Here is a 27,318-nt window from a genome sequence, read left to right on the forward strand (position 1 = left end):
TAGTTTACTTTAAGAAATCTTACTCTGGAAGATTTCTGAGATTTACAGTAAAAGCTTGTAGTGTTTTCAAGCAAATTTTTTGACGTTTCAAACTCATAAATATCCTCACATTTTCAATTAATTTTCTTCGATTGTTCAGCAGAAATGCTCTCCTTTTGTTTCTTTTCTTGGTTGCTGCCCCTTAACTCTCCTGCATATTGCATATTATGATGACCAGCCTTTGTTTTTGTACCACTAAGAAGTCCTCCTTGAAGGGTTAAAAACTCCAGAATGCATGAAACAACATGGACGGCACGTTTTAGCTTGGCCTCAAATGAAAACTCGAGTCTTTTCTCTGAGTATCTGTTAGCGGCAGCAGGTGGGGCTTCCTTAGATCCGGCGTCGTTCCTAACACCACGAAGGCAGCCTCGGGTGGCAAGAGTCTCGCTCCGCTCCGTGGGCTGTTCTGTTTGGTACCTCCGGATGCCTGCAGCAGCCTGCCTAATTACACCCTCCTGCCTCCGCCACCCCGCTCTCCTCCCTCTCTCTCACCATCTGTTGACCTCATGTCATTCCGCCTTCCTTCACCACCGCTGCTCCCTTTTTCTCCCCCCGCTTCCCTTCTTCCCTCCATGTCCAACCCCGCTGCTTGCAGTTTGCTCCAGCTACTCCCAGAGAACTTTTTTTTTTCGTTCTCTCCCTCCTAAAATAGCTGGCGGGAGATAAAGAAAATAAATAAAGCCAGGCGTCCTCTTTCAGGTTTGCCCTCGCGTCGAGTCGAGACGGGGACCGACCAAGAGAGTGGGCGGCCGTGTTCATAAGCGTGTGACTGGTTGTCTGTGCCTTCTTCTGATCTCTGCCAGTGGAGTCTGAAACCAACGCCTTCGAAAAGTTCGAGGGAAAAAAATTGTTTAAAGCCATATGGTTTGTAGAAATGAGAGTTTAGGCTTTTTTTTTTTTTACCATCCTAAAAAAAATGCCTGTGCTTATTTAATATACTTCAAAGTCTTTGAATCAAAGGCATAATGTGTGTGTGTGTTTGTCTGTGTGTGTACGTGAATAAAGAAGGCAGAGATCAAGTACAGACCCCTGGCCCCTTCCCCCATCCTTTAAGAAAATATAAGTCACATGACATTTTTTACTTGTGACTCATTGTCTCTGTTTCGCTCTTTTTTTTGTTGTAATATTTTACTCCCCTTTCTTTACTTTGGCCGTCTTTTCACCCACATTCCTTCGTCTGTTTTCATCTGCTCCTTTCTTTCGTTCTCAGCCGTCCTCCCTCTGTTGCTCCCCCCTCTTCTACCAGCAGATTGATTCCAGATGTTGCTAAACTCATCCACCCCTCCTTCTCTCCCTCCTTGTGTTTTTCTTTCCTCCATAAACCCCTCCCTTCTTTTTGCCTTTTTCTTTCCTTTTTTCCACCGTGGAGCCTCCAGAGACTCTGCAATTTGATGGTTTGGGATTGTTTCGGCCGGCGTTTTCTGCGGCGCGGCGAGGTTTCCTCTCGCTTCTCATCAGCAGTGCGTCAAACGAACCCCCTCACGTTGACCGAGGGAAACGCATTCAGGGCCTTTTGGTTAGCGGCAAGGAGTTAATTGGGGGTAAATGCAGAAGAAGCGCTGCAGATGTTTGAGTGTCTCTGGAAAACGTGCCTCGGGATTCGTAGATCCGAGGTTCTCGGCGCCTTGCGTCACCAGCGGTTCGTCCTCAGCTCAATGCAAGCCTGTGAAGGAGAGCTTTCCCCCTGGGGACGAGGCACGAGGGGGAAATTGGTTCCAGATGAAACGGGAAGTGGAGGGAAAAGACAAAGAGAGAGCTGTTTCAGGCGGGGAAAAGGGAGGACGGGCCCCAACTCCCGCTTCTCTGACTGTCTGAGTTTACAGCTCGTATAACAAATGTTAGTTTTTGTTTATTTTTTCGTTTGTTTCCTTCAAATGCGGCTCATTTTATCAACACCATCTTGTTTCTACTCTCCTTTGGCTTTCATCAAGCACACAACGTCCACACACGTCTTTATTGGTCCACGCGTTAGCATTACAGTGCCCTGTGGAATTCAGCACAATTGAACCTTCTAAAATTTTTTGTCAGACCAAAGTATTTAGTCGAGATTTTGTGAAAGTAGCCCAAAATTGTGAAATGTAGAGAAATAAAAATCTGGTGAGATATACATTCAGGTACTTTTTACTCTTCACACAAGGAGCCACTCCCAATAAGTAGAAGGGATGCGCTCCTTCTACTTATTTGCAATGGAAACTAATGGTGCATTTACAACGACACTACTTAGCTTTCACTTGAACACTACAAACCGAAGTACAAATGTACTCTGGTGCAGTTCGAATGCATATGTGAACGCTACAAACAGGAAACAGACTGCAGTGCAGGGCATTTTGGGTAAATGCAGCCAAAGCGAACATGAGTGTATCTGGCACTAGCAAGAGAAATTGCTTTTTGGTTTTCTGCCAAAGACAAAAGAGAAATCCTACAACTTCTAATATCGGACATTTGACACGGGGCAGTGTGAAAGTGAACCGCAGCAGGTGAAAAAGCAACAAATGTTTCAAATTTTGGTAAAGTCAAGTTTGTTTGTGTAGCACATTTCAGCAACGAGGCAGTTCAAAGTGTTCTACACCGTAAGGTATCACTCAGTAACCAACTATGAAACAAGCAATAGATGCTGCATTTTGTTCAATTCCATCATCAAACTCGTCAAACAAATAAACATCACATGTACTGATCAATGTTCCAGTTATTCTGAATCTAATGAATCTCTAAAACAAATGGGTTCCTAGCCTGGATTCTAAGGATGTCAATGTTTGAGCAAGCTTCTCCATGTTTGGTTCTGGTTCTGGAGATGGACCAGAACCAAAAGACCTGAGTGGCCTGCGAAGTTGATACCGTGTCGACAAGTCTGTAATGACCCAGTTGAACCAAGTCTACCGGACTGTCTGTTATGAAACACCATGAGATCTGCAACACTCGCCATCTCGTCTGAACTTCAGCTATTTTTACGAAGAAGAATGGTCAAAAGTGTATCTTTACATGTTCAAAGATGGTTAAAAAAAAACTAACCTTAAAGACTTTCAGGTTTAATTGGAGCGAACGTGGGTTAAACAAAGCTTTGACTCGGCGGGCCTCAGTGCTGTACAAATTCCTCTACCCAGCTCTGTCTGTACATCTGTGTTTCCCATTAGTCTCTCTGTCTCTGCCAGTCCCAGTTTTACAGAGAGCTCTTCTGGATTAATAGCCTTTTCTCCGTCTGTTTATATAAACTTTGTGTCATCACGGCCCTCCTTCTCATACACTTGGCCTTGATTGGCTGGCTGAAAGCAATTAGGAAGTGATTCCCGCAGCGGGCAGCTCGAGGTCGGGGCAAGGAGGTTAACTCTGTTGACAGTCCTTGGAGTCTGAATCTGCTGTTGTTTTTTTTTTTTTTTTTTTTTGGTTAGCGCAGCCTGCAAGCTCATGGATTTCAAATATTTCCTGATTAAATTTACCCAACGCTGGGGTGTGTAGTTATTCTCAGACACGTTCCGTGTTTCTTTCTGTTACCCTTCCAGGCCTTCCCCTCTCACCCTCCTCCTCTTTGCTCAGCCAGACTCGCGCCTCGGCTCCTCTGCGAGCGCAGAGACATGAAACTCACCAGGCGGTCGTGTTTTCTCTGCAAGACGCACCAGTAGGCCCAGAGTCATCTCTCTCTCACCCTCCCTCTCCTTCTCACCGCTGTCAAAATATCATCATTTAGTTAACTTTCCCCATTGTTCCAGACCCAAACCCCCGACCCCAACGAACCGACTGTAGCGCCAAGGCAAACAATGGATCCTCTGGCCGAGTCAGAAACGGCACGGAGTAGGAAAATAAAAAGAGCAAGAGAGACAGAAATAATCTAATTAAAAGTAATTATAGAGCAATTAACCACAACAGTGGGTTTCTGAGTCGGGGTGTGGGGGTCTTCGGGGAACCCAGCGCTGCCGGTGGCTTCTGATTGGTTGGATCGGCTGGATCACGGTTCTTGGGAAAGTTGACTTGCTGTACAGAGCTGGATACTCAGTTTGGGTGTGAATGGTGCTTAACATAAATTTTTAGTGTTTTAAAGAACCTCTTGTTCCTTTTTAGGGTGGAATAATTTCACAGCGGCCAAGCTTGATGTTTACTAAAAATAAGAACAAGGTGCACACTTTTCAATTTATTCCTAAAGTAATGCATACACACTCAAACATAAGCATAGACCTCCAGAAACATTTGGACGAATGTCCTTCAGCCAGTTGCAGGGAAACCGCAAACTTCTCTCTACCTAGCTGACCAATTGAAGGCAAGCTAGCTAGCTTTTAAATGTATCAGTTTCCTTAAACTTGATGTTTACCCATTTCAAAACCAGAATAGTTGTGTGTTTGGAATCATTTAGAATTGAAAGGCCTTATTGAAAGATGCTGTTTGAAATTGGAGTTTAAGCGTTTTTGTTTGTTTCTCTGCATAGTTTATTTAATTGTTGACTTTAAAGGACTCTGTTTATCAGAATTGGGTGACCTCATTAAAACTGGTCAAATATTGAGCCAGAATTTCCCCTGACCGTTGTTGATTACTCCAAAAAAATGGGACAATGTGCAGGTAAAGATATATTTTTTGCGAACATTTCAAGTTTTGCTCCATCGCGCTGCTTTCCACTCATTTGCAGAAGCCTAGCAACTTAACGCCGCTCTCATCCCTCCTGTTGTCTCTTTTCAGAACAATGAGCCTTTAAACCCCGGTTTCCATGGATACGCACCTCACAGTCAGGTAAGAGATGATTATTTGCTTGCAAATCTCAGCAACAATAAACTTCGAGAATCCTTGACTCAGTCGAGCGCTGTCGGTTTCATCATCCGGCTGCTTTGAAAGCTGTGAAAAAGAAAAAAAAAAAAAAGGCAGAACAGACGTCACGTCTACTGCAGTTTTGCTTTTACTGCTTCGTCATTGGATGCTCGAGGTTGCTGGAAAAAATGTGTGCATCTCTGTTTATACTCGGGGGGTACTATAAAAAAAAAAAAAAGTATTTGTATGTTAACAGATTTATTCAGTTTTTGTTTTTTTTTCCCCCAGCTCAGATCATCAAACGAATTCTATTATTGGATAAAAAAAAGGGCCCAACCTGGAGAGCAACATTACATTTGTTTGCTAAAATGAAGCCCCGTAAAATTTATTTAAAAAAATCTAAGTTGATGACTGATTGTAAATTTTGTCGCAGCGGGATTATTTAATCTTGTAGTTTATTTTCTCTCGTGGGACTTTGTCAGACAATTTACCCTTGCTAGGTTTTTTTTCCATCTACCACGAATAAGCCCAAATTGATCGTCTATTGGCTGGATGACGTTCGGTTTCGCTGCTGCCACTTCAGTTGACAACTCGCACGAAGCGAAGTGCATTTTGTGCAGAAAAATAAAAAGAATAAATAAAACCAGGCTCTTTGGGATTTAAGACTGTAGCGAGTCGTATGCAGTTCGGGAAGCACGACGCCGCTACAATCAGACGCCGCTACAATCAGACCCCAGAAACGTCGCCGTTTTTGCTACGATTGATTGTCATACAGCGGGATCCCCCAATCATCCTCCTGTATTTATATTTTTTTGGTCGTAAATTTTATTCAAGCCGCCATTAAAAAGCTCTTTGTGGAAAATATTCCCTAGACTGCAAGGAAGGTGTTTATCCTGTTATATTTGATGTAAATCTAATAGCAAAAAATCCCCATATTGACAGGCAAACATGGTGGTGTGATGATCTGGTGCTACTTTCTTACTACAAATTGCCATAACTACTGGAAACATAAATTTTGTTCTGTAGCAGAAAATTTTGATTTCGGATCTTGAGCCACACGTTTGTAAGTCTCCAGGAAATGTATAAAATCATGAACTGGATGTTTTATTTCCTCATCTTATTTCTACATAATCATATAGTCAGTTTTAACATCTAAAACTTTCACAAAGCACATGTTTAAAGTCCTGTGTAAAAAATACTTTGGCCTCTTATCCTTGTCTTATTTCACTCAGTAATTTCATTTTGGAAAATCAGTAAACGTCTTCGTTCCTCCCTGCCGTCCCGCCTCGTTTGTCCCGCCTGCCAGATCGGAGACGCGCCTCGTTACGTCGACGGTGTTTGCGACTAGGAACCAGCATCGAACTCTGAATGGAAAGCGGAGCAGCTTATGACTAAGCTTCCCTTTCAAACACTCGAACCTTGGAAAGTGGGGTGAAATTATCCCATCGCCGGCTCGGAGCCGCGCTCCGTACTCGTGCTGGTGGAGGCGGCGGGGGTGGGGGCTTTTCACACGGATGTTCCCGTCCTTTCACTCCTCGGCTCCTCTCTCATCCTCTCACTCGTTTTTTTTCCTCTCTGTTTCTCTCCACGCGCATTGCTCTCGGTAATCACTGCCTTATGTGTGCAGAGGAGAGGAAGAGGAGTCGAGTATTTTGTTATCTGCCTTCCAGCAGCAGCACACACTCAGCGGCTCAAACCGTCTCAGGACTCTGATGCGTGTGTGTGTGTGTGTGTTTAGGTATTCTAATGTGGTTTTGAGTGCTGCAATATGTGAGTATTTGTGCTCATGTCTGTGTGTGTGTGTCTGCAGTCTGTGTTTGGGATGTGCAGCTCTCTGGCAGTGCCACAGGAGGGGGATATTGGTCTGTGTGCCTGTACGTCTCCCCCTCACCCCCCACATCCCCCTTCTCCACACAAGATGGAAGATCCTCCCAAACCTCAGCTCTGTCTTTAGTATCCTCTTCTCTTTTCCTCTTCTTTTCATTTTTGTTTTTAGAAATACAGTTCTAAAATGCGTCGGAGCATGAGGTTTAGAAGCTGATTTTTATTTAGATTCCTTGTTCCTCTCCCCGCTGACCAACAGTTCAGTTATTTTTAGTTGGACGCTCAGTTGACGTTGCGTTGAGAACAAAAGGACGGCGACGAGACAGAGCTGGAAGAGACACAGAAGCGAGTTATTTAAAGTAGAGCTTTACAAAGCTGTTCAATCTTTTGATATTGTGTCACTTTATAACCAAAATGTGGGTTTTTATTGTTTAGAAATAAAATTCCTTAACGCTGACTCCCCTAAATAAAATAAAGTCCAACCAGTGGCATGAACTCGCCATCCCTTTGCTCAAATATGGTGGTGGCAGCATCAGGCTGTGGGAATGCTTTTTTTCAGAATTGATAGGAATGCAAATGAGACGGTACCGCTTTACAAAAAGACTCGCCATGCAGATGGCTGATACTTGGTATATAGAGAATTGATCTATGAATACTTTATAAATCATTAATACCTGCTTATTATGCATTAATTAAAGGGGAGAGAGAGACGATATGCTAACAAAATTGCATTTGCAAGTGCTTGCGGTGTTTAATGTAGCAACTTTAGATAATTAGATAAAAATATGTAGGTAAACACATTTACCTCACTATTTGGCAAGAAACCAGTCGACTTTTGTCACAACCTTCAAAAAGTCTGACTGATTCAGACTTGGACCAAAACCAAAAAGTTGCAAATTGACCTAAAGACGTGTCAATCTAATCGAGCCAAACCCCAGGAGACTTTCAGATTCAAAACGAGGCTCTGCAAAGTCCAAGCTCAGAAGGGCACAGAATAAAAACACACACCACATTTTTCCAGACTTTTATTTATTTTTTTGCCAAAAACCCTTAAAAACCATGACTCATTCTCCCTCCACTTCATAATTAAACACATTATGTTGGTCACATAAAACCTCAAAAGCACATTTTTGGTTTGTTGCAAAGTGCTAAAAACGCACCAACAAAGCACCTGGAGCTTCATCTGCTTAAAGAAACGAGCACCCAGCCTGACGAGCCCGGCCGATCCGAGGCGCATGCAGAACTCCGTTAGACACATTTAACATTGAGAACCAACGCACACTTCTGGAATTGCGCTATAAATGATTTAGAAAGGAACTCCTGTTAATATATTCTACCCCCGAGCACGCTGGCTGCCGGTTATCATGCAAATGGAGTTAGCCGAGCCTAGCTTGGGAAGATTGGGCCTCTTGCGCGGCGGCGGCAGTACATTTGTCTTCGTCGAGCTCCTGTCCTATAATATGTATGCTTGTTTGAACTGCCTGCAGGTCTGCCTGTGTCAATATCACAGTGTTAAACGGTGACAAGCTTCTGTGGGTCCCTGCTGCTTGCCTCTCTGCGTGTTATGCATTCACTTAGGCGGCTCATTGCAATGTTTTATGATTTGAAGTCATTACTGTTGCAGTGCTTCAAAAAGTATGTTGATTTGACCCCAGAATGGTCAACGTCGTAAGGTTTATGTGCACAAAATTTTCCCCCTTCGAGATTTGTTTTGATGTGAAAATCTTGGCCGATACCCGATGTTAGTATTGCCGTCGATAACCAATATGTGCTGATATACACACATCTCCCTACCCTGAGGAAACAATCACACTTCTCAGCTTCAGTTAAACACCCCGCTATCCCATGATGCATCACTATCACATGACCTAAACGGTAACAAAACGGAAATAAACATCAGTTATTAATATCGACCAACTTTTACTTACCAGACCAATACCTCTACGTAAAAAAACAAACAAAAACGTACTGTTCCACCAATGTCCAGCTACATCACGAATCCCTATTTTTCGCTTTAGACACCTGTAAGACAAATTTTAAAGATAATCTGCATACATTAAAAAAAGGCTGCTTTCAATGGACCAAAACTATCCAGACTCACCTGATCCAATGCTAAAAAGAGTAATAATAAAACAAATACTCCCTGAACCTGATAGCTGGTTGTGCTTCTGTTGCAAAAGCAACTGCTTTCAAATGTTTGTAGTAACTTGCACTGTGGAGGAATTTGGGCCCTCTTTTCTTTGCTGAATTATTTTATGCCAACCGTATTGGAGGATTTTCAAAGTCGGTTTAAGGTCATATCACAGTGTCTCGCTCTTATTTAAGCTCGGACTTTGACTGGGGCACATAGAAACCTTTGTTTTGTTTTTCTTGAAGTTGACTCTGAGGTGTGCTTTTTGATCGTTGTCTGACTGCATAACCCAAGTCTGCTTTAGCCTAAGGTCTCACACCAATGTCCGGACACTTCCTTCTACACACAGAACCAAGTTGGTCCAAATAACTCGTTTCCCCTTATCTTTATTAAATCTTAATCAGAAAATTTCACCTTGTGTCTACTAACTTTTTGTCTTTTTAGCCTAATTGGTTTGAGAATCTGAAATATTTGGACAAAGTCCAAAGCCGTAATGGGGAACTGTTTGCGTTCTTCGCTCTGATTGGCTGGTGGTTGCAGCCTTTGTTTTGCCAGCCAAGGTGCACCAGCCTGAATCCAATCAAAGCACATCTGTATGTACACTGTACGCATGTGTTTATTGCTGCGTCCAGCCTGTGGACTTAATCCCAGGATCATCCCCCCGTTCATCCTCTCATCCTTCTCACTTACAGCCCTAATCTCGTCATCCCTCGCTCTTTTTCTCCACCCAGCCCTTTATCCACTTATCTCCCTATCCCGTTATCGCTCGCTCTCATCCACTGGATCCTCACTCTAGGCCAGCTAACTTTTAAAAAATAAAAATTAACCCCTCTACATCTCACGCGCCACGTATCTTTCCCTTCCCTTTCATCCCTCCGGACTCAGTTTCTAGCCAGACTCAGCAGATGCCTGAATGCTTGGCATCAGGGCTTTTTTTTTCTTTTTCTTTTTTCTCTCTCCGCAGAATTCAGTCCCTCCCATATGAAAGTGCAGCGCAAGGAACTGCACTCCCATCTCTGCAAATTAAGCACCTCCTAACAATGCAGCGCTGGAAAGTGGCTGAACAGAGCCAGAAGGGGGTGAAATAAAGGCGCAATGCAGCGAAATACAGATTCACGTTCAGCTTGGAAGCTCCAGGTTCTGGAATTGGAGCTCAGTTGGACAGCTGCAGGAGAGAGGAAGAGAGAGGGTGATCTAGGAGCCTACCCACGCAGCTTAGCTACTCTTCTGGCCTACCTACCACTGCTTTTTTGCAGCTGACAGCCTGCCATGCAATAAATAAATCATCATCATCATCATCAAAAAAAAAAAAGCTGCAATGCAGTGGGGGTCGCATTCCGTTCTCTCAGGCAGCCACTGCGTGGATGGAAGACATCTTCTTCCTTTCCCGTTTCTTCTCCCCGCAGAGGCTTGAAGAGGCACCAACAACAGCGTTCTGACTCCATCCGGAGACGGGGGGTTTAGGTGGCTGCATGCAGGGATGGATGCTTTGATGGATAGGAGGCACTGAGACGGAAAGGGAGGGAAAGTTTTTAAAAAAGAGGGGCGGGAACAAGAGGGAGGCAAAAGGGGGAAGCAGCAAGACGTGTAACGCGAGCATGTGAATGACAGCCTCGGAGCGAAGAGGAGAGGGAGAGAGGAGGAGAGAAGAGACTCAGGCTGGCAGGAGGAGAGAGACGGAAAGGCCCAAGGGGGATCAGAGCGGCCGGGCCGCCGAGACGAGGAGAAGAGAGGTTGAGAGTGACAGGCAGACGGAGCTTGCGCGCCGGAGAAGTGGGAAGAAGGGACGCCGGTTTAAGACGAAGGGGGAGCAGGGGAGGTGGAGAGTGAACTAGGGAGAATTTAAACGTGTGAGACAGACGTGGACTGAAGCCATCTTCAGCTCATGGTCCTGGGGCACAGGCGCAGGAGAGGTGGAGGAATACGAGGAGGAGGAGAAGAGACACAAAGGGAAGGAGAGGGAGGAAGCGCCGGGATAGTGGAGAACTGGTCAGCGGTTGTTCCTGTAGATCAGACGATGATGGGGCTGTACTACCCAGCTCTGCTCCCGGTAAGTTCACTCCTTCGGCAGAGCATGTTTTTGTAAACTACCTCGCGCACGTGTCCGTCGATGCAAGGCTGAGCGGCAGAGACACTAACGGTTATTTCCTCTTGAGTTTGGTTTGGCTTCGTGTTGAGCTAATTGGCTATACTGTTTATGGTACTGCCCCGCTCTGCTTTGCTGTGTCTTGGCCCAGGTGAGGCCTCTGTCAGATAGTTGGCAGAGTTTCAGACCAACAGCAGGGCTTGTCCCTGCAGCTCTGCTGTTCTCTCCTTGTATAACACCCTGCAACCGATTATTGCTGATTGCTTTGCTTGTTTTGCTATAGTTCAGGATGCAGTGTTCAGAATTTTGCAGCCAATTTGTGACACTTTTTTTTGTAAAGCATTGACCTGCCTATGAAGGTTTTAACTGTTTAAGATTTCTCTTTAAGAACTATCACTTTGGCAGAAATCTGAATGGAACAAAATGTTTTTATAGCTTTCTTGCTGAGTGGTCGTTTATGTTGGAATGCTTTGTCACAGTAAAGCAGCGACTAATTTACCTTTAGAATAATGAATTAATGGTCACAGTGGATCCCAAGGATCAAGGACCATTAGCTTAACTCTGAAAATACTTACAACCTCCATCTAAAGACACTTAGAAATGTTTATTTGAATTCTTAAAACACCAAATATACTTTAAACACACAGAGTGGAAACCATCTTAGCACTAACATAGAAGCTACCACATATAGTCTTTCTTTCTCTGCTCTTGGAGATACAGCTAATCAGCTCCAAGGAAACTGAACGACACTCCTGAATTGGCTGCTTTGCCAATGCCAATGTCATGTAGCACTGCACCTAGCATTGCTAAAACATCTTCTTAACCGTGTTTGTAGCAACTTATTTTAGCCATTAGCACGGTTGGCAGACATAGTATAGCTAGCTAAAATTAAGAAGCTGTGTTCTGTGTATGTAATGCAAAAAACAACAAATCTAGCATCTTCTGTGATGCATCAAAAGGATAAAACTGACCAGCTTTGTAGTTAAGTCAGATTTCCTATGAGCTGCTCACAATCTTTCTCATTCTCTTGAAAACCAGAGTGAACCCCCAACATGTCGTAGCATGTTGAGACATAAAGTTTCTTGCTGTCTGCTTTGAGGGCCCCAGAACGTATTTTAAAAGAAGTCGTCTTGCCTGAGAAATGGCGTCCCACCTTAAAGAGTGATGCGAGCAGCTGGTGTGGTGCATTCAGTGACTGGAAAAATATTGGACTTTTGAGTGTCACCTCTCAGCAAGGTGAAAATTGCCCACGTCCTGTTCATTACGCGTTCCAAGTTCTTGTTTTTGTTTGGTCTTTTCTGGTTTTATTGTAATATAAATCATTTTTGTGCTGGGTCACTGCAGTGGAGGCGAAACGAGGGCAAGAACTGCATATCTGCATTGAGCTGCCAGGGGTAAAAACACTGTATTGCACTGAAACCGACTCAAAATACCAGATTGTAATGCAGTCGATGTTGCGTACTGGGGGTGTTCTCAGCATATGGTGGGTGTGTCTGTGCTACTTTAGCTGAGAGACAGCCTGAGGATGAGAGCTGTGTTCTGGCCCTGTTGTAGCACGTCCCGCTCTCCACTCGTGGTTTCCTCTGGGCCCGAGGGCGGGCGGCTGTTGGGATCGCATGGAGATGGTAGAAGAGGGGAATGCGCACAGACGTGAGGTAGCGACAGCTGAAAACCGCATGTGTTGACACGCACGTTTACATTTGGGTACTGCAGGCTTTCTCTGTGCTGACTGCACACAGTGTCACGTTGTGTTTTGCACGCTCGTGTTTGTGTGCGCCACATCATGTCGGGGAGAGGCGAAGGTTTTGTCCAGCATTTTTCTTTTTTTTTACCGTCGTCATCCAAGCTGTCCGACCAGCTTAAACTTCATCTGTCCACTGGATCGAGAGAGGCAGGTACTGAGGCGCGCTGTTTCTGTGCACAGAAAAACCACTATTAAAGAACTTTACCCTAACATTTACACCGATCTTTGATTTAAGCCCGATTTTCAGCCAAATCAGCTACAGGAAAGTAGCTGATTCCTCTTTTTTGTGCCTTTCCTGCCCTCATTGGTCATTAATAATTCAATCTACAGAAAGAAACGTCACACTGCGTGCGAGCTGGTGAAACAAGAGTTTTGCTAAGGCTGTGACAAGATCTAGCCATGTGAAAGCACCAGGATATTTTTCTCCAATCTTAAAGTTGTTTCCCAAAGTGTTGTCTTGGAGCTGTCAACTTGTGTCTTCCTCTAGTGAGGGAAAGGCAAGCAGCTATCTAGAAACCCAGAGGGAAATGTACTGGCTTGACAGTTAAACCCAAAACCACTCATGCTGTAACCCTGGCAAAGTCTAAGTCTGACGTAATCTTTTAATATTACCGACACATTTCATCCGATGGAAGTTGTTGTAACATATTGAAGTGACCCAGCCAATCCTGGCTAGAGAATTTCTTTAACAAAAATAAACTTTTCAAAGCCCAAGTTGAAACGGAAAAAAAGCTTGTTCTAAATCAGCCGGTAATATGAATAATTGTTGGCTTAACTGCGTGATTGAGACTCTTATTGTGATGATAGTTTACATGCCAACGGAGCTGAAGTCGATGTCTGCTTTTGAGCTTCCCAGCAACAATAGCTGCAGGATTATTTCACAGTTTGGCGTATGTCTATGTTGTATTTGATCATCTTTAGTCCAGAATCTAAAAATGTGTACACCAATCAATCTTCTTCTGGATTATTTGATATTATCACTTAATTTCCTTTATTTTTAGGGGGTTGCAATCTTCAGATATTTGAATAAGTGACCAATCTTATCCAGGGGTCTACAGACCAGGTCGGGTCTGCACATGTGCATTTAACAAAAATCCCCCAAATGTTGCCAACTTCATGACTTTGTCACTATATTTAGCGACATTTAAGACAAAATAACTCTTTATCGGCCGGGATCGTAATCGGCAGACTTTGAAAGCTGGGTGACAGATCAGAAAACTGCACCATTATTCAATATTAAAAACCATTTAAAATTGATGAAATCTTTCACTCATTAGTAAAACCACAACCAGGGCGCATATTCAAGTTGTTGTTTAGACTTCAGGACCATCTTAGAGTTACACATGTAGCATAAACCCATGACACAAACCAAAAGTTAAAACTGATTACAGTTTCTTTACAACTCAAGTTGTGATTTGTGGAACCTTAATCTGCGTACCCAAACGTAACAAACTTTAATTTTCCCACAAATAATGCTTTTGTGACCCGGAAACATCGATGTACCTCGCGGACTTTGGATCATACCTTAAATCTTAAGGGTTTCTAAAGCCTGCCGACATTCCTAAGTCCCGTTGACAGTGAATGCTCCTACAGTAACAGCTTCCACACCAAAGGGTGGCGGTGTCGCTCGTGTACCCCAGCTGTGTTGCATTAGCTGACAGGAAAAGGATTTGAATCTTGACATCACGTCAGTCGGTGTGAGCCGGCGTGTGTTTTTGTTGGAACTTTTGTTCAGACTCGAGTGCCTCGTCGGCTCCACAGCGATCCTGCAGTTGGAGGTCGACGTTCAGTTGTAAAGCTATACTAAACATAGAGTGTTGCATAAGTATTGAACAAGCACCTCTTCATCCTTACACACCACTGATGCATTTTTATACATTCATCAGCACACTAATGCGAGGAATTAGGATATCCTCGCTCTATCCTAATTGCGAGGATACTGGTCTATCCTCGCAATTTAAACGCCTCTCTTGCAGAAGAGTTTTCTTCTCTCTATTTTCTTTTGCCCTTGTTTGTTTCTCCAGTTTTGTTTTTTCGACATCCCTGCGAGCATGTGCAGCTTTAAGCTAAACACATTATTCATCTCCGACGAGAATGACGGCAAATGGAGGATGGCCCTCATAATGAGGGGTAGAGTGGGTAGCTCCGCGTGGGAATGCACTGTGAAGGTGACACTCCACCAGCCACGCCGCTTCTCTGCAAATTTTCTCCCTCTATTTTTGGCAGCTCGTCTCCAGAAGGTTTGGAGACGACCAGAGTTATTTAGAGAACAGAAGTAACCGTGAAGTAATCTTATCTGCGGAAGATTGAAGTCGCAGTTTTACCAGTTGCGTTAATAAAATAAATAAATAAATAATATAAATAAATAAAAGAACATTTCATGATTCACTGCTTTTTATGAGAAAGGTTGAAGCCTTCAGACTTCACTCTGGTATCCTGCTTTGTCTGGAAAAAGTATTTTCCCTGTCTGCATTAGTATGCAAAGATGACAGAGAGTGAAATGATATTTCTTTCCAGACTTTGTTCCCAATTCATTGCATTGTCCAAGGATTGTCCATTCGGCCATTTTTGTATCTATTCATACTTCTGTTTGTCATCAGTTCATCTACACATCTATCCCTTTATCCATCATCCATCCTTCTGTCTGTCTGTCCTACTGTCCGTCAGTGGTGTTTATGCATAATTTCTTTGTCGTCAATCTGTCCTTTAATTTATTCATTGTTTTCCTTCCATTATCATCCACCCATTCGTCTGTCCATCTGTCCCACCTTTTTTTCTTCCTGTGCTCTTTCCATCCTCTCTCCCTCTCTTTTTCTTCCTTTCGTTCTCTTTTTCTGTCTTCTTTCTTTCGCTCTCTCCATCTTTCTTCTCAGACGTAAGAATGAATATAAGTTACATTAACTTTTGACTAATTAATATTAACCAGGAGTTCATTTAAATTCACACCGGATTTATTTTGTATTGATTTATTTGTGGAACAGGTTAAAAATCATGTGTCTTCCTTTCTTTTGGCAAATATTGAAAACATTGTGCTGGTCTTTCCTAATTGACACTGAAGTGACACAACATTCAGACATTTCAAGCCCGACCGCTGTGAAAGTATCTTCCACACACATATTTATCTTTTGTGTCATGTGCATCCTTCACATGAAGGATGCACGGCCATTCTCTGGTCTCATCAGACCGGCGGATGTAACTTTGTGCTGCCGTCCGTCCCTGCTGGGCTGTAATGGTTACCTGCCCCGCTGTCGGCACATATCAGGCTGATGCCAGCAAACACAAACTGCAGGTAGCACATGAATTAGACAGCACCGCTCTGAAGGCTGACCCTGGATGTCCATATATTGGCAGCGACCATCTAAACGTGGACGTGCCGAGCTTTAAAAAAAAAAAAAAAGAAGAAATCACAAGTAGACCAAATACCTCCATTCTGAGCTCATGCCTTTTTCTTTTTGAAAATGAGAAAATACATAAAGAAATATAACCCCTCTCATGGAAATTTAGATTTCTGAGCCAGCTGTTCTGCACATTTGTCAAAGTGACAAATCAGTTTAGTCAGAGATTTAATCAGGAGCACTTAATGCCGAGCCAAATCATCTACCTACCACACCGGACAGAGTCACAGGATGAGATTAATGGTATTCGTACCGCCTGACCCTGGAAGTCCCAGTTAAAGCAGAGCTGTCTGCACCGCTGGCCTAATGTAGTGTGTGAAACCTCTCCACCTCTGGCTTAACCTCACCTCCGACTGTGTGCAGTCGGAGGTGAAGTGTGAAAGTCCCTCCACGTGTCACCTCGCCTCGCACCGCGCGTTGATGTGGAACACGGAGGTGTGTCCGAACGGCCCAGCAGCACGTCTGGAACATCTGAAAGGAGCGACCAGGGCCAGCCGGGCTGGAGCCAGTGTTGGTATCTGCTGCAGAAAACTTTCTTCTACTAATGTAAATTACAATACATTCATGGGTAGTGACGTTCATGACTTAGGACATACCCTGATCTGCAGCTCCATGCTGTCTCCCTCCTAACCCCTACATAAATTCATAATTTTTAAATACTTATGTGTTGTTTATAGGCCTGTCACAATGACGGATTTTCTGAAATAATGAATTGTCCCAGATGCTACTGCGATAAACAATATTGTCGTTTTGAGACTATTTTTGTGGAATATAATGGTAATGGCATAATGATGCAATAACACATTCCCAAAGCTCAATTAACTTACTTAAATTCTGATTAGCATTTAACACTGGAACTGGAAGACGTCCTCAATATCCGAAATAAACAAACAAACCAGAATCAACAAATGAAATGCATTTTTAAGTGTATGTAGACACAATTGTCCATCAAAAAAGGGCCTAGTTTAGACTGAAGCGCCAGACTGAAGTCTTTTGTCGTCTAGTTTTTGGCAGAAAGAAAGGAAAGAGAAAAGAGGGAAAAACAAATCAATAAATTATATAAGTGGAAACCATTCCAATTTTGACTGATGCTGTTTGCTTTTTTTTTTTAAGTCTGAAAAGTCACTAAATAAAAGCTACAAAGTCGCTAAGTTGATAACTGCGCATTTTCAGACCTTTGTAGCGGCAAATAAGATTGGTGTACAAGATTGGTTTCTGACACAAGTATTGGCCAAAGTTAAGGAAACTGGAGTCGATTTATTGCCGCATCTCTAATTGATATATCAATTAATATTAACCTTATTCTTTTATTTGGACAACCTCGTTTCTGTCCATCCAAACAATTTGGTAGCTTCATATATAAAGCCTGACCACTCTCAATTTATCTACCAATAATTTATATTAAGCTTTCCTTTTTATACTTTAGAATATCTTAGACTAATTGTTCAATACATTATTCTATTTAACAAAAACACTCAGCTGTAACAGGTAAAGACAGAAACAGGATCATCTAAATATCGGCACAAGCTTGAATTTTCAGGCTTCGTTGCCCAGGGTGGCATAAAGAAAAGCCCCGTCCCTCTGATTATGATAACGACCCAGACGCTGACGATGATCAGAATTGTCAATAACCGATGAGCCGCGTGTCGCAGAGCTCAGCAGGCCGACAAACCGGGCGCCGAGCGATGGCGCCCGGCTTGTTTGAGTCACGAGGTTCCGGTCTCACACGCCACGGCAGAGCGTCTCCGATTCACACGTAAGCTTTGCGCTTCTTTCAGCCGGGTTTTCGAGCTCTGACGAAATCTTAAATTAAAAAAAAGAAAGAAAAAAAAAAAGTCCCAGAGGCTTTTGTGAAGCCTGTGTGTGAGACCATGTGAATCTGCGGGACTCCTGGGGGGGTCCCAGGAAGTTATTAGTTGTCGCCAGTGGGAGAATACAAGACTTGAAATGAGCAGTTTTAATGAGAACAAATGCGGGTCTGCGGGGGCCGCTGTGTGCGACTAAAAGTACTGTAAAGCGGCTCAGAACCCTGACTCTGCGTTTTTGGCTTTTCATTGTTCAGTGTATTGTAAGGAAAGTTTTATTTTATTCTTTATTATACCATCTGTGCCATGCTGCTGTAAAACGACATAAAATATGGGATTTTTTTGGGAAACTACCACAAAGTTTAATGTGCTTTATTTGGATTTATGGCAGACTAACATAAAAAGAAAAAGTTAGGAAGTGGAAAAGAGAAGATTTTAAAATCTGCAGTTCTTTTTCGGTGCCCACCAGTTTGGCACATCCAGAGAATGAAATGTTTCCTTATCCTCCACAGGATATGATCATCAGATGAGACGTAAACATGACTTCAAGTTTTCCAATTGGATTCTTGTCATTTAGTCATTGCAGCATCAACGTGTGCAATAGTCGCTTGGATTCAAGATTTAATGGATGATTATATTTCAAGTGACGTAGATTTGCTCACTGCATACAGATCGGATTTTTGACCATTTTCTTTCTTTTTTTCCTTTCGTTTGTTGTTTCATTTGTTTGCTTGTTTATTTGTTCTTTCGTTAATCCTTTTATTATTTTTTTCCTTTTGCATTTGTTCTTGAGTTTGGTTCATTTGTTCAATTGTTTGTTCTTTTCTTTCTATTTCTTTTTGATCTTGTTTTTTCACTCAGTGTATTTTCTTCCTGTCTGTTTCTTTCTTGATTTCTTTCTTTCTTTTGTCAAATTCATTCTTTCATCCTTTCATTCTTTCTCTCTTTCTTTCTGCTCAGATGAGATCAGAGGTGGATGTAAATGCACACCACACTTGTCTAATTTGTATTTATTTATTTTATGTGTAAAGCAAATTTTTTAAAAATCATACCTTTTCCTTCCTTTTGACAAATATTCACTCCATGACGTTGGTCTGTCCCAATACACTGTGGTTTGTGGTTCAATCACAACATACCTCAGAGGGTATGTATGGCTTTTCCAAACACTGACAGACACATCTGATTAATAAAGTTGGCTCATTTTGAATGGAACAAATGGTGGGGAGGAAAGGCCCACACGTACCCGACCATATAAGGTCATAGGCTGTGGCCTGTCCTTTGATGGACATCGCGGTGCAGACAGAGCTGTGAGCTGTCATGGTGTCTGCTGGTGGTTTACAGGAGAAATTACCGCCTGGGTTTCGTCAAGCAAAGGGAGTCGAGGTGGCTGGGAGGGGAGGGGGGGAGTGGGGGTTTTGTTAGGAAGATGGGCGATGGAGGTAAACGCCGCTTACTGGAACCGCAGAGAAAGAAACGAGACGGTTCGCAGGACCCGAACCTATAAGTAGAGCGGCTTTCTCTCTGCAGACGGCAGTCGGTTCCACTAGTCTAATTATCATGTATTACTGTGATTGATGAGCTTCAGCAGCTTCACTACATGGCTGACAGTTCTGTCTGCGCTTTAGGAGGCTGGAGTTGGAGGCGAGAAGGCCTCCCGCCCCCACCTCGCCTCGCTCTGTGTGTACGGAAAGCCATATGGTGTCACAGGTAGCTCAGCTGCTGCGCATTTCTGTGTGTGCATGACTGGAGTGCTTCAATGAATGCGCTTTCCCCTCTGATTTTTTTTTTTTAATGTTTCTTTTTGGGTTTTTTTAAACTTTTTGTTATGCCCGTGTCATGTTGCCAGAAAACAACCTTTCGCCTGACAACGCGATCTTCTCTGTCACATCGGCTCAGCTTGATTTTCGTGCCGTCTGCTTAAATCACATCTCAGAGTGTCAGAATTCACAGTGGAACGTTTTTGTTGTTGATGTTTTCAGGCCAGCTATAACTCCAAAAAGGAATTCCTCATCATTTCCTATATGGCCCCACTCTTAGGCCTCACTTTTATGATTCCCATCATACTTCTTTTTTTCTTGTTTCCATTTTCTCCCCCTCTCTGTTGGACCATATGATCGTGCCATGTGGAAGCGAGCAGCTCCTTAGTCAGCAACTGCTGTGCTGATTTCAGTCTGTCTCATTATTATTGTTATTATTATTATGACATCATCAGGCTTGTTTATATTTTTGGGTGTTGAGGGATTAAGATATTTTAGCATAAAAAAAACAATCTGCGACTCAACGATACGGTGCCAACAGAGATTTCTGGTGTTACATTTTCTCTGAAATTTCTACAATTAAACCAACACAAAGTTTTGTTTAACTATAATTATGAAGTGAAACCAAGAATATGCTTTTTTTAATGCATTTGTATCCAGCCGTCTTTACTTTGATTCTTAAATAAATGGGCAACATGAACTTACCATTTTATTGCCATATTTTGCGCAATTATTGACGCCATTTTTTGCGCAATTATTGTGATAATAAGAATTGTTTTTATTACTACTTTCTTTTAGGTAGTAGCTGTGACTGCATCATAGTCACATAAACACAAATGCAGCTCAACATTCCCATTTGTATCTTTAATACATCAATCGCATAAAAAATTGTGATTAGTATCACTACCCTGCACATGCTCTCACTGAACAAACATCGTAGAAAAATTTTTAAAAAGCAAAACACGAAACGGACCATTTAAAAAGAAAAAAAAGAAGTAATTCTTTGGAATTTATTGAGACAACGATCAATCATCGTTATCACAATATGGAATTTATCACAATAAACGATAAATTTCCATCCCTGTTTGGTAAAACGGTATGTAATTGAATCCCCAGGTAACTCTGGAGGAGCTGCCGAGATCCATACCCCTAGAGGGAGAACGTGTCAAGTAGGTATGGGTTAGTTGCAGGTTACGACGGCATGCCACTGTTTCAAACGCTCTTCAATATTCAGTCGAACAATTTCTGCATCTAAAGTCTTTTTAAAAGAAGATTCTAGAGAAGGATTTGTAGGGAACGGATTGTTCCTGGCCGCCGCACTACAATCAGTCTGATTTCTGTTGGCCAGAAGCAACACAGTCGGCTGTTTGGAAAGTCATGGCATGGAAACTGAAGGAGCACAGCTCGTTACTGCAGTAAAGATTTTCAGGCGGCTAATATCAGCTCATTGTGATTTAATATGTTCCTCTATAAAGAGCAAAACACCAAGAAGCAATCTCATCTCCAGCTCCACAACTCTCATATTTTGGTTTAGTCCTCTAGTATTGTGTGTTTTTGTTTTCAAATAAATCTCCCAAAACTATTGAAAAAATCTTAAGGATTTTCTACATTTGTCTTAAATGAAATAGTCGGAATTAACGTCGTTTGCAACATTATTGTAGCCAGAGGCGGGCACTGTTAGCTTAGTTAAAGCGCCAATTCTAAACTTTAATTACACTAACACTAAAGTGCTACACTAATTGAGCTAATGCTAAAGCGCTAACTTCAAATCAAATAGATGTTGTATTAATGTTTACATGTTGTTCTCTACTGTTTTTTTTAGGTGTAAAATTATTGGTGAAAAAAGAAAGGAAGTGGAACAGACTTCTCCCACTTCAAAACAAGAGCTTGTCTATCTAGTTGAAGAATTGTTAGTGGTCGAGAACCAAAACTTATTCCGGAAAAATTCATTTAGGGAACTCTAAGTGCGTCGATTGTTTTTGAAAGTTGACAATACCGAAAGTTAGCTCCGTGTTGGCAGAAGAGCACCCACCACTGATCGTAACTGCAATATTAGCAGATATAATAATTGCTATGTGTTTTTTGCTTTAGATAACGGCACATGGTTCAGTTAACTCCGCAACACTGTAGCAATTTTAATCAAGGGTAAAATCTTACTATTAGTTATGCAATCCTAAGATTTGGCCTTTCTGTAAGAGTGGCCATTAGACTTGAGACCCTCCAACGGGACAGCCAGAGCTCCAACAAAATGATTTGATTCAAAATATAGTCATGTTACGATGACCCAGTCAAAGTGTGGTTCTGAACCACATTTTGCAAGAGTTTAAAAAAAATGAGGCATTCTCCATCCAGTTTGACTTAATTTGAACTATTTTGGCATAAAATGCCAACAAAATACGACTGAGGGAAGAAAATGCGGGAGAAAAAGTTAAAGGGGTGTTGATGCTTCTTTAAGGCGGTGTAGAAAATGAACCCCACGCTGTTAAATCAGCCTCATGATGCAAGTGGATAATCAGAGTCTAGATTGCAGCATCGCGGTCAATAAAGTCTTCTCTCCCTGCACTCAGCCTCCTCTTTTTTTTTCTTTTTTTCACCACTCAATATTTCATTCATCCTGTTTTCCTTCCTTCTGCCCGGCACTTTGTGTGCTGTATGCAATGAAGCCCCGAGCGAGGCTGTGCCTGTAAGACGCGCCCTTTTGGGTGGCTTCAGACAGGCTACCGCACGCTCACGAGCTCGCATGTCTTAACAAGTGCGCTCATCCAGGGAATCACAGAAGCCCAGGCAGCGAATCACTTTTGTATTTATCTCTTTGAACAGATTTATTGTTTCCATTTCCATCGGTTGGTGACAATAAACACGTACAATAAGATGCAGCAGCACAGGTTTTTTTCTCCCCCCGGCGCTTCCCATCTCGCGCTCGTCCGGATTGTGCGACATCCCCTATCTGTCGGGCTCAGGCCCCAGAAGCCGTCTGTGCTGCAGATGGGCCTTTTGGCCTTGGATGCCTGCTTACTGCCAGAGCGCCCGTCACTGCAGCAGAGCGCCGAGCTGTCAGGCTATAGGATTAGAGGGAGAGCCCGGCCAGTCGCGTTGCGGCATCTTAGTTACTCCGGCTAATTAAAACGGCTGTCTGGAGACGCAGTGTCTCCGGGCGTCAGCCAGCCCAGATACAACCCGTGGCAGAGGGCCAGTCGCTGGTTCACGCGACATCACCACGGGCTCTTCGGGAATAGTATATATACTATTATGATTAGTTAGCAAAGATTCTATTTATAACGTAGAGTGCGATATAAACGCATTCCTCTAGGAATATGCACCGTCTCTGAACATCCATAAAATGTTCAGATTTAGATTCATGTATCTAAATCTGAAGCCCAAAATATCTTGAATTCGTGGCAGAAAAAAAGGTGCTCTTACATGCAATGTCAGGACACTGTTGTAAAAGAGATTGTTGAACTTTTATCTGTGTTAATCACAGGTCTTATGTTTTTGTTGTGATTTCTTAATCTTGTATATTCTATGTAGCTTTGATTTTTCACACAAAAGTTTGAGTCACGCTCAGACTTCTTTTCTGCTCTCACAGCAATTGTTGCTACCTGTAAGCAGCGGCTAATATATTCTCGCTAGCTAGCAAGCTAGGCTAGCTAACTAGTTAGCTAGATATTTTACATCTACACAGGGTAAGTGCAAATTGATCGCCAGTTGGCTGGACAATGTTGGTGTTCGCTGTTGGCTCTCCTACTTGTCCCTTTCATTTATTTGCAATTTTATTTTTGCACATTTCTATCATGATGCGAGTCTTAAATTTTATTCATAATTCATAATCAAAATTCATATCTGAGTACTGTGAAGGCTGTTTGCTCCTAAAGTTGCTCTTTACTGGTATGATTGTGTAACCCGAAGTTGACTCTTAACTCTTAAGAAAAAATATATGTATGTATGTATGTATGTATGTATGTATGTATGTATGTATGTATGTATGTATGTATGTATGTATGTATGTATGTGTGTATGTATATATATATAAGAGAGAGAGAGAGATTTTTTTTGGGGGGTTGGGGGGGTTCTGGTTTAAAATGCTTTTTTCCCCTCTTCGTTTTGTTCTCTATTAACATTTCCTTTTCTTTCTTTCCTGTAAAGCTGTCTCTCATACAGCTTGGTCCGAGATGCCCTTGGGTGTGAAAAATGATTTCGTCTAGCAGCGGTGCAGAGTCACCACACGCTGGCAAATTGGTTTTGTTGTAATCTGCAGCTCATCCAGCTGCAGATACAGATCCAGCTCTGCTGACAGGATACACGTATATTTAGCCCGCAGTGTTATTTTCTGCTTTAAAAGTCAAGCGGGAAAACGCAGACACAAGAGCACAGCGCCGGCTTTGAAACCGTCACTTAATGCGTCGCTGTATTTTATGATATACATTTGATTTTTTTTTTTTATCCCCCTCCTCACCTCCATCCACCCCGAAAACATCTTTGTATTTCAAACTATATCAAATTTTACGACTCTTAATAATAGATGGGTTTGCTGTAAATATTTCATGGTTGGCTGACTGAAAACACAGGCCTGTCAGAGATATGGAGGTATAGAGTCAGGGTGGGGGAGGGGAATATTCACAGGGAATAAAGGGAAGGGACGGAGAGCGAGTGTGAAATTTGATGCCAAGAATTTTACCCCTCCTCTTTTTGCCGATACTCTGTGAACGGAGAATAATTGTTAATTTCTCTCAATCTCCCTCCTTACCCGCTCACCCTCTTCCCTAATCCTTCAGGGCTCCCAGGACTCAACCGGAGGACAGGAGGGTTTAGTAGCCCCGCCCTTTACGACCTTCCCCCCACCACCCCCTCCTCAAAACGGCCTACCGGGGACGGAGTTTGGTCCGGGAGCCATATTTGCCGCCGCGGGCCAGAGTGCAGTGGAGGTCGGACCGGGTGCTAATGGAGCCACGACTGCAGCCAACAACAACGTAAGGACTCCTTCGTTAATAATATGTGAGATTGGACAGGAAATGTTTTCATAATCCCCTTACAAGTACATCCCCCAAAACTATTATCACCTTGAAAGAGCTGAATACCTTTTGTCACTAGTTTGAGACATTGAAACTCGTATATTATATAGATTAGGGCGGAGACAATTCATCGGCTGAATCATGATTAATTGGTTATTCAAATAATCGTCAACTAATATAGTAATCGATTAATTACTAACAAGAGTAGGCTGAAAAAACTTGATCAGAGCATGAATTAACCCAAAGCTGTACAAATATACGTACATATACATTTTGCATTTAAGATAAATGCACTTTTGTCTGTAAACATGTTTTACACAGAACTCCTCAAGTAGCACTGTTTTAGCTTCACTGAGTTCGAATTCACTAAAGGAATGCTATGTTTTTGAATTTTAGGCAATAAATTGTTCATTTTATTGTTTAAAAAAGGAATAGATTGCTCATCTTTTAATCAGTTTCTAATATTGTCTTGAAAAGACTGGAGTGACCAAATAAAAAATCTGTCAAATTTGCCAATTTCTTCATCCGATTAATCGATCAGTCGTCAGAATAATTGACTTCTAAAATAATCTAGTTGTTTCATGGGTGACAAAAAAAGTCCAAGACATTTTCATAATATTTTATTTTTTTTTTTAAATTTTGGATGTAATTTAGTATCCCTTAGTACGTTTTGTCAAAAAGTGTCTAGAGTATTTGACTGGAAGGATATTTGATTTTTTAAACTGCTGGATTTAAATCTGGACTTTGACTGGGCCATTCTAGTGCATGAATACACTTCGATCTGTTGGCGCTCTGGCTGGATGTTCAGCGTCCCCCACAGCACGATGCCGCCGCCACCGTGTTTCACCATCGGATAGGTAGTTGTTTGTTCAGGGCTTGTTACTTTATCCAAAATCTGTGTAGGTTAAATGAATGAGAATTAAATTTCATGGCATTACAGTCGAATTACTTACAGCGGCATGCAATGAGGGTTTTATTTTTATTGCCAAAGAAGCTCAAATCTAATAACCCTTCCCATCAGCTGGAGCCGAGTTTGGCTTTAATGGTATAAATTAGCTTTTAGGAAGCCGACAGCAGATGACAGTAATATGGCGAAACAGGTTCAGGTTACATCAGCAGCGTTTCAGCATCATATTAACTCCTCTTGTCTTCGGGTCATTTTGACCCGAAGACAAGAGGAGGTTGTTCTTATTTTTTCGTCAAGTTCACATTTGAATTGCTGCAGCAGAAAATTCCATCTGAGTTGTGAACACTGTAGGTCTGATTCAGGACTGTTAGATTTCAAGTTTCTGTATGCAGTTGCAATTAAAAAAATGTTTTATAAGGGCTTGTCCTCGGGTCATGTCAACCCGAGGGCAACAGGAGGGGGGGAAATTTGAAAAGATATCAGTTTTACGGAGATCAATGATGCCATTCCATACTGTTTGCCTGTCCAGCTGTGATTTCCTTAGTCTTCCGGTCAGTCTGACCTGAGGCTGGGTTTGGTTATTTTATTTCTTTTGTAAAGTTCACATTTGGATTGCTTGAGCCTAAACTTCCCCCTGAGTTGTGCACACCATAGTTCTGATGCAGGACTGTTAGATTAAAGTTTCTGTATGCAGCTGCAATTGAAAAACATATTTTTTAAGGGCTTGTCCTCGGTCGACATAAGCCGAGGACAACAGGAGGGTTAATGTGCCGACATCAGCAAATAACTCAGATGTGCTGCTTCGCTGCCGAGCCATTTTTCTCAAGTCATTGTTATTATCATTTTTTCTATTTTAATAAGTCAAGCTGTCTACCACTTTTTATTTGAGAAATGCACAGTTTGCATGATGCCAGCATTCATTCGCTGTCTTTTTTTATTCGTTTTTCTTTTGAATTTGAGCTCTGTGAAATTTGTTTATGGAGCACAGCACACTGCTTTTCACCCCGTACGCACGCACACACACGCACACACACGCGCACACACACACACGCGCACACACACACACGCACACGCGCACACACACACGCACACACACGCACACACACACGCACAGATAAAGATCTAAAGCAGCTCCGCTTTGTGCTGCGCTTCAGCGTCAGAATTGTTTACTACATAAATAAACGCTGCTTTCATGCTCAGCGGTGTGAAGATTATCGGTTTCTCGACATGTCGGACGAGATCTTCAGAGAAATGCAGAACTCTGCTGAGTTTTTCCACATCGTCTGAACTACAGTCAGAAACCTCCAGTATATATTTCATTTATAAAGGTTTCCACATCTTCTTTGTTTTTTTTTTTATTCATTCAAATTTTTATATAGTGAATGGTGAGCATTCATATCCAACCGCTTTTACTCGGTTGCCCCTAAATTAAATCCAGTACAGTCAGTTGCTGCCAGAAGTCACCAAATGTAGGTAATAAAATCGACCTGCGTGCCATTTCCCTTTGGGATCAATAAAGTAGTTCTGAATATGAAATTGAATACGTCTGTAGGCATCAGAGGTCTTGTTTCAGAACATTACAGAGACTAGAGGTGCAGCAATAAATCGGCAGATCGATTAGCCAAAAGGCATGGTTTAGATTTTCCTTTACGTCTTATTAAAAAAAAAAAAAAACTCATTTATTTCAAAGAATGTAAGAAAAAATTTGGGAAATCTGCGATTTCGGAATATTTACATGAGAAACCTACATTTTCCACCAATATTGCCTCCCGCCACAAAAGTCTGAAAATCAATCACTGTCTTCCTTTTGCTCTACCGTGACAAACCTGAACAATCGTCATCCCACCGTTATCAACTAATTGACTGAGAGACTTTTAACAAAAACAAAACAAA

At 42.3% G+C, this 27,318-nt stretch overlaps 1 protein-coding gene across 12 annotated transcripts in view; it reads left to right on the forward strand.

Moving 5' to 3' along the window:
* rbfox2 (RNA binding fox-1 homolog 2) overlaps positions 1-27,318 on the forward strand; it is a 65,858-nt gene that overhangs the window by 10,495 nt on the left and 28,045 nt on the right. For 9 of the 12 annotated variants that reach the window (XM_055035508.1, XM_055035499.1, XM_055035504.1 and 6 more), the window contains exons 2-3: positions 4,702-4,752; positions 24,282-24,476. In XM_055035508.1, the coding sequence (XP_054891483.1) occupies positions 4,702-4,752; positions 24,282-24,476 (246 nt within the window). Of the gene's footprint in view, positions 1-4,701; positions 4,753-8,928; positions 10,773-12,313; positions 12,464-24,281; positions 24,477-27,318 lie in introns of those variants that run through there. The other 3 variants (XM_055035507.1, XM_055035509.1, XM_055035502.1) reach the window with 3 other exon arrangements.

This window comes from Poeciliopsis prolifica, unplaced genomic scaffold (genome assembly GCF_027474105.1).
Source record: "Poeciliopsis prolifica strain line A6 unplaced genomic scaffold, Auburn_PproV2 SCAFFOLD010, whole genome shotgun sequence".
Taxonomy (NCBI): domain Eukaryota; kingdom Metazoa; phylum Chordata; class Actinopteri; order Cyprinodontiformes; family Poeciliidae; genus Poeciliopsis; species Poeciliopsis prolifica.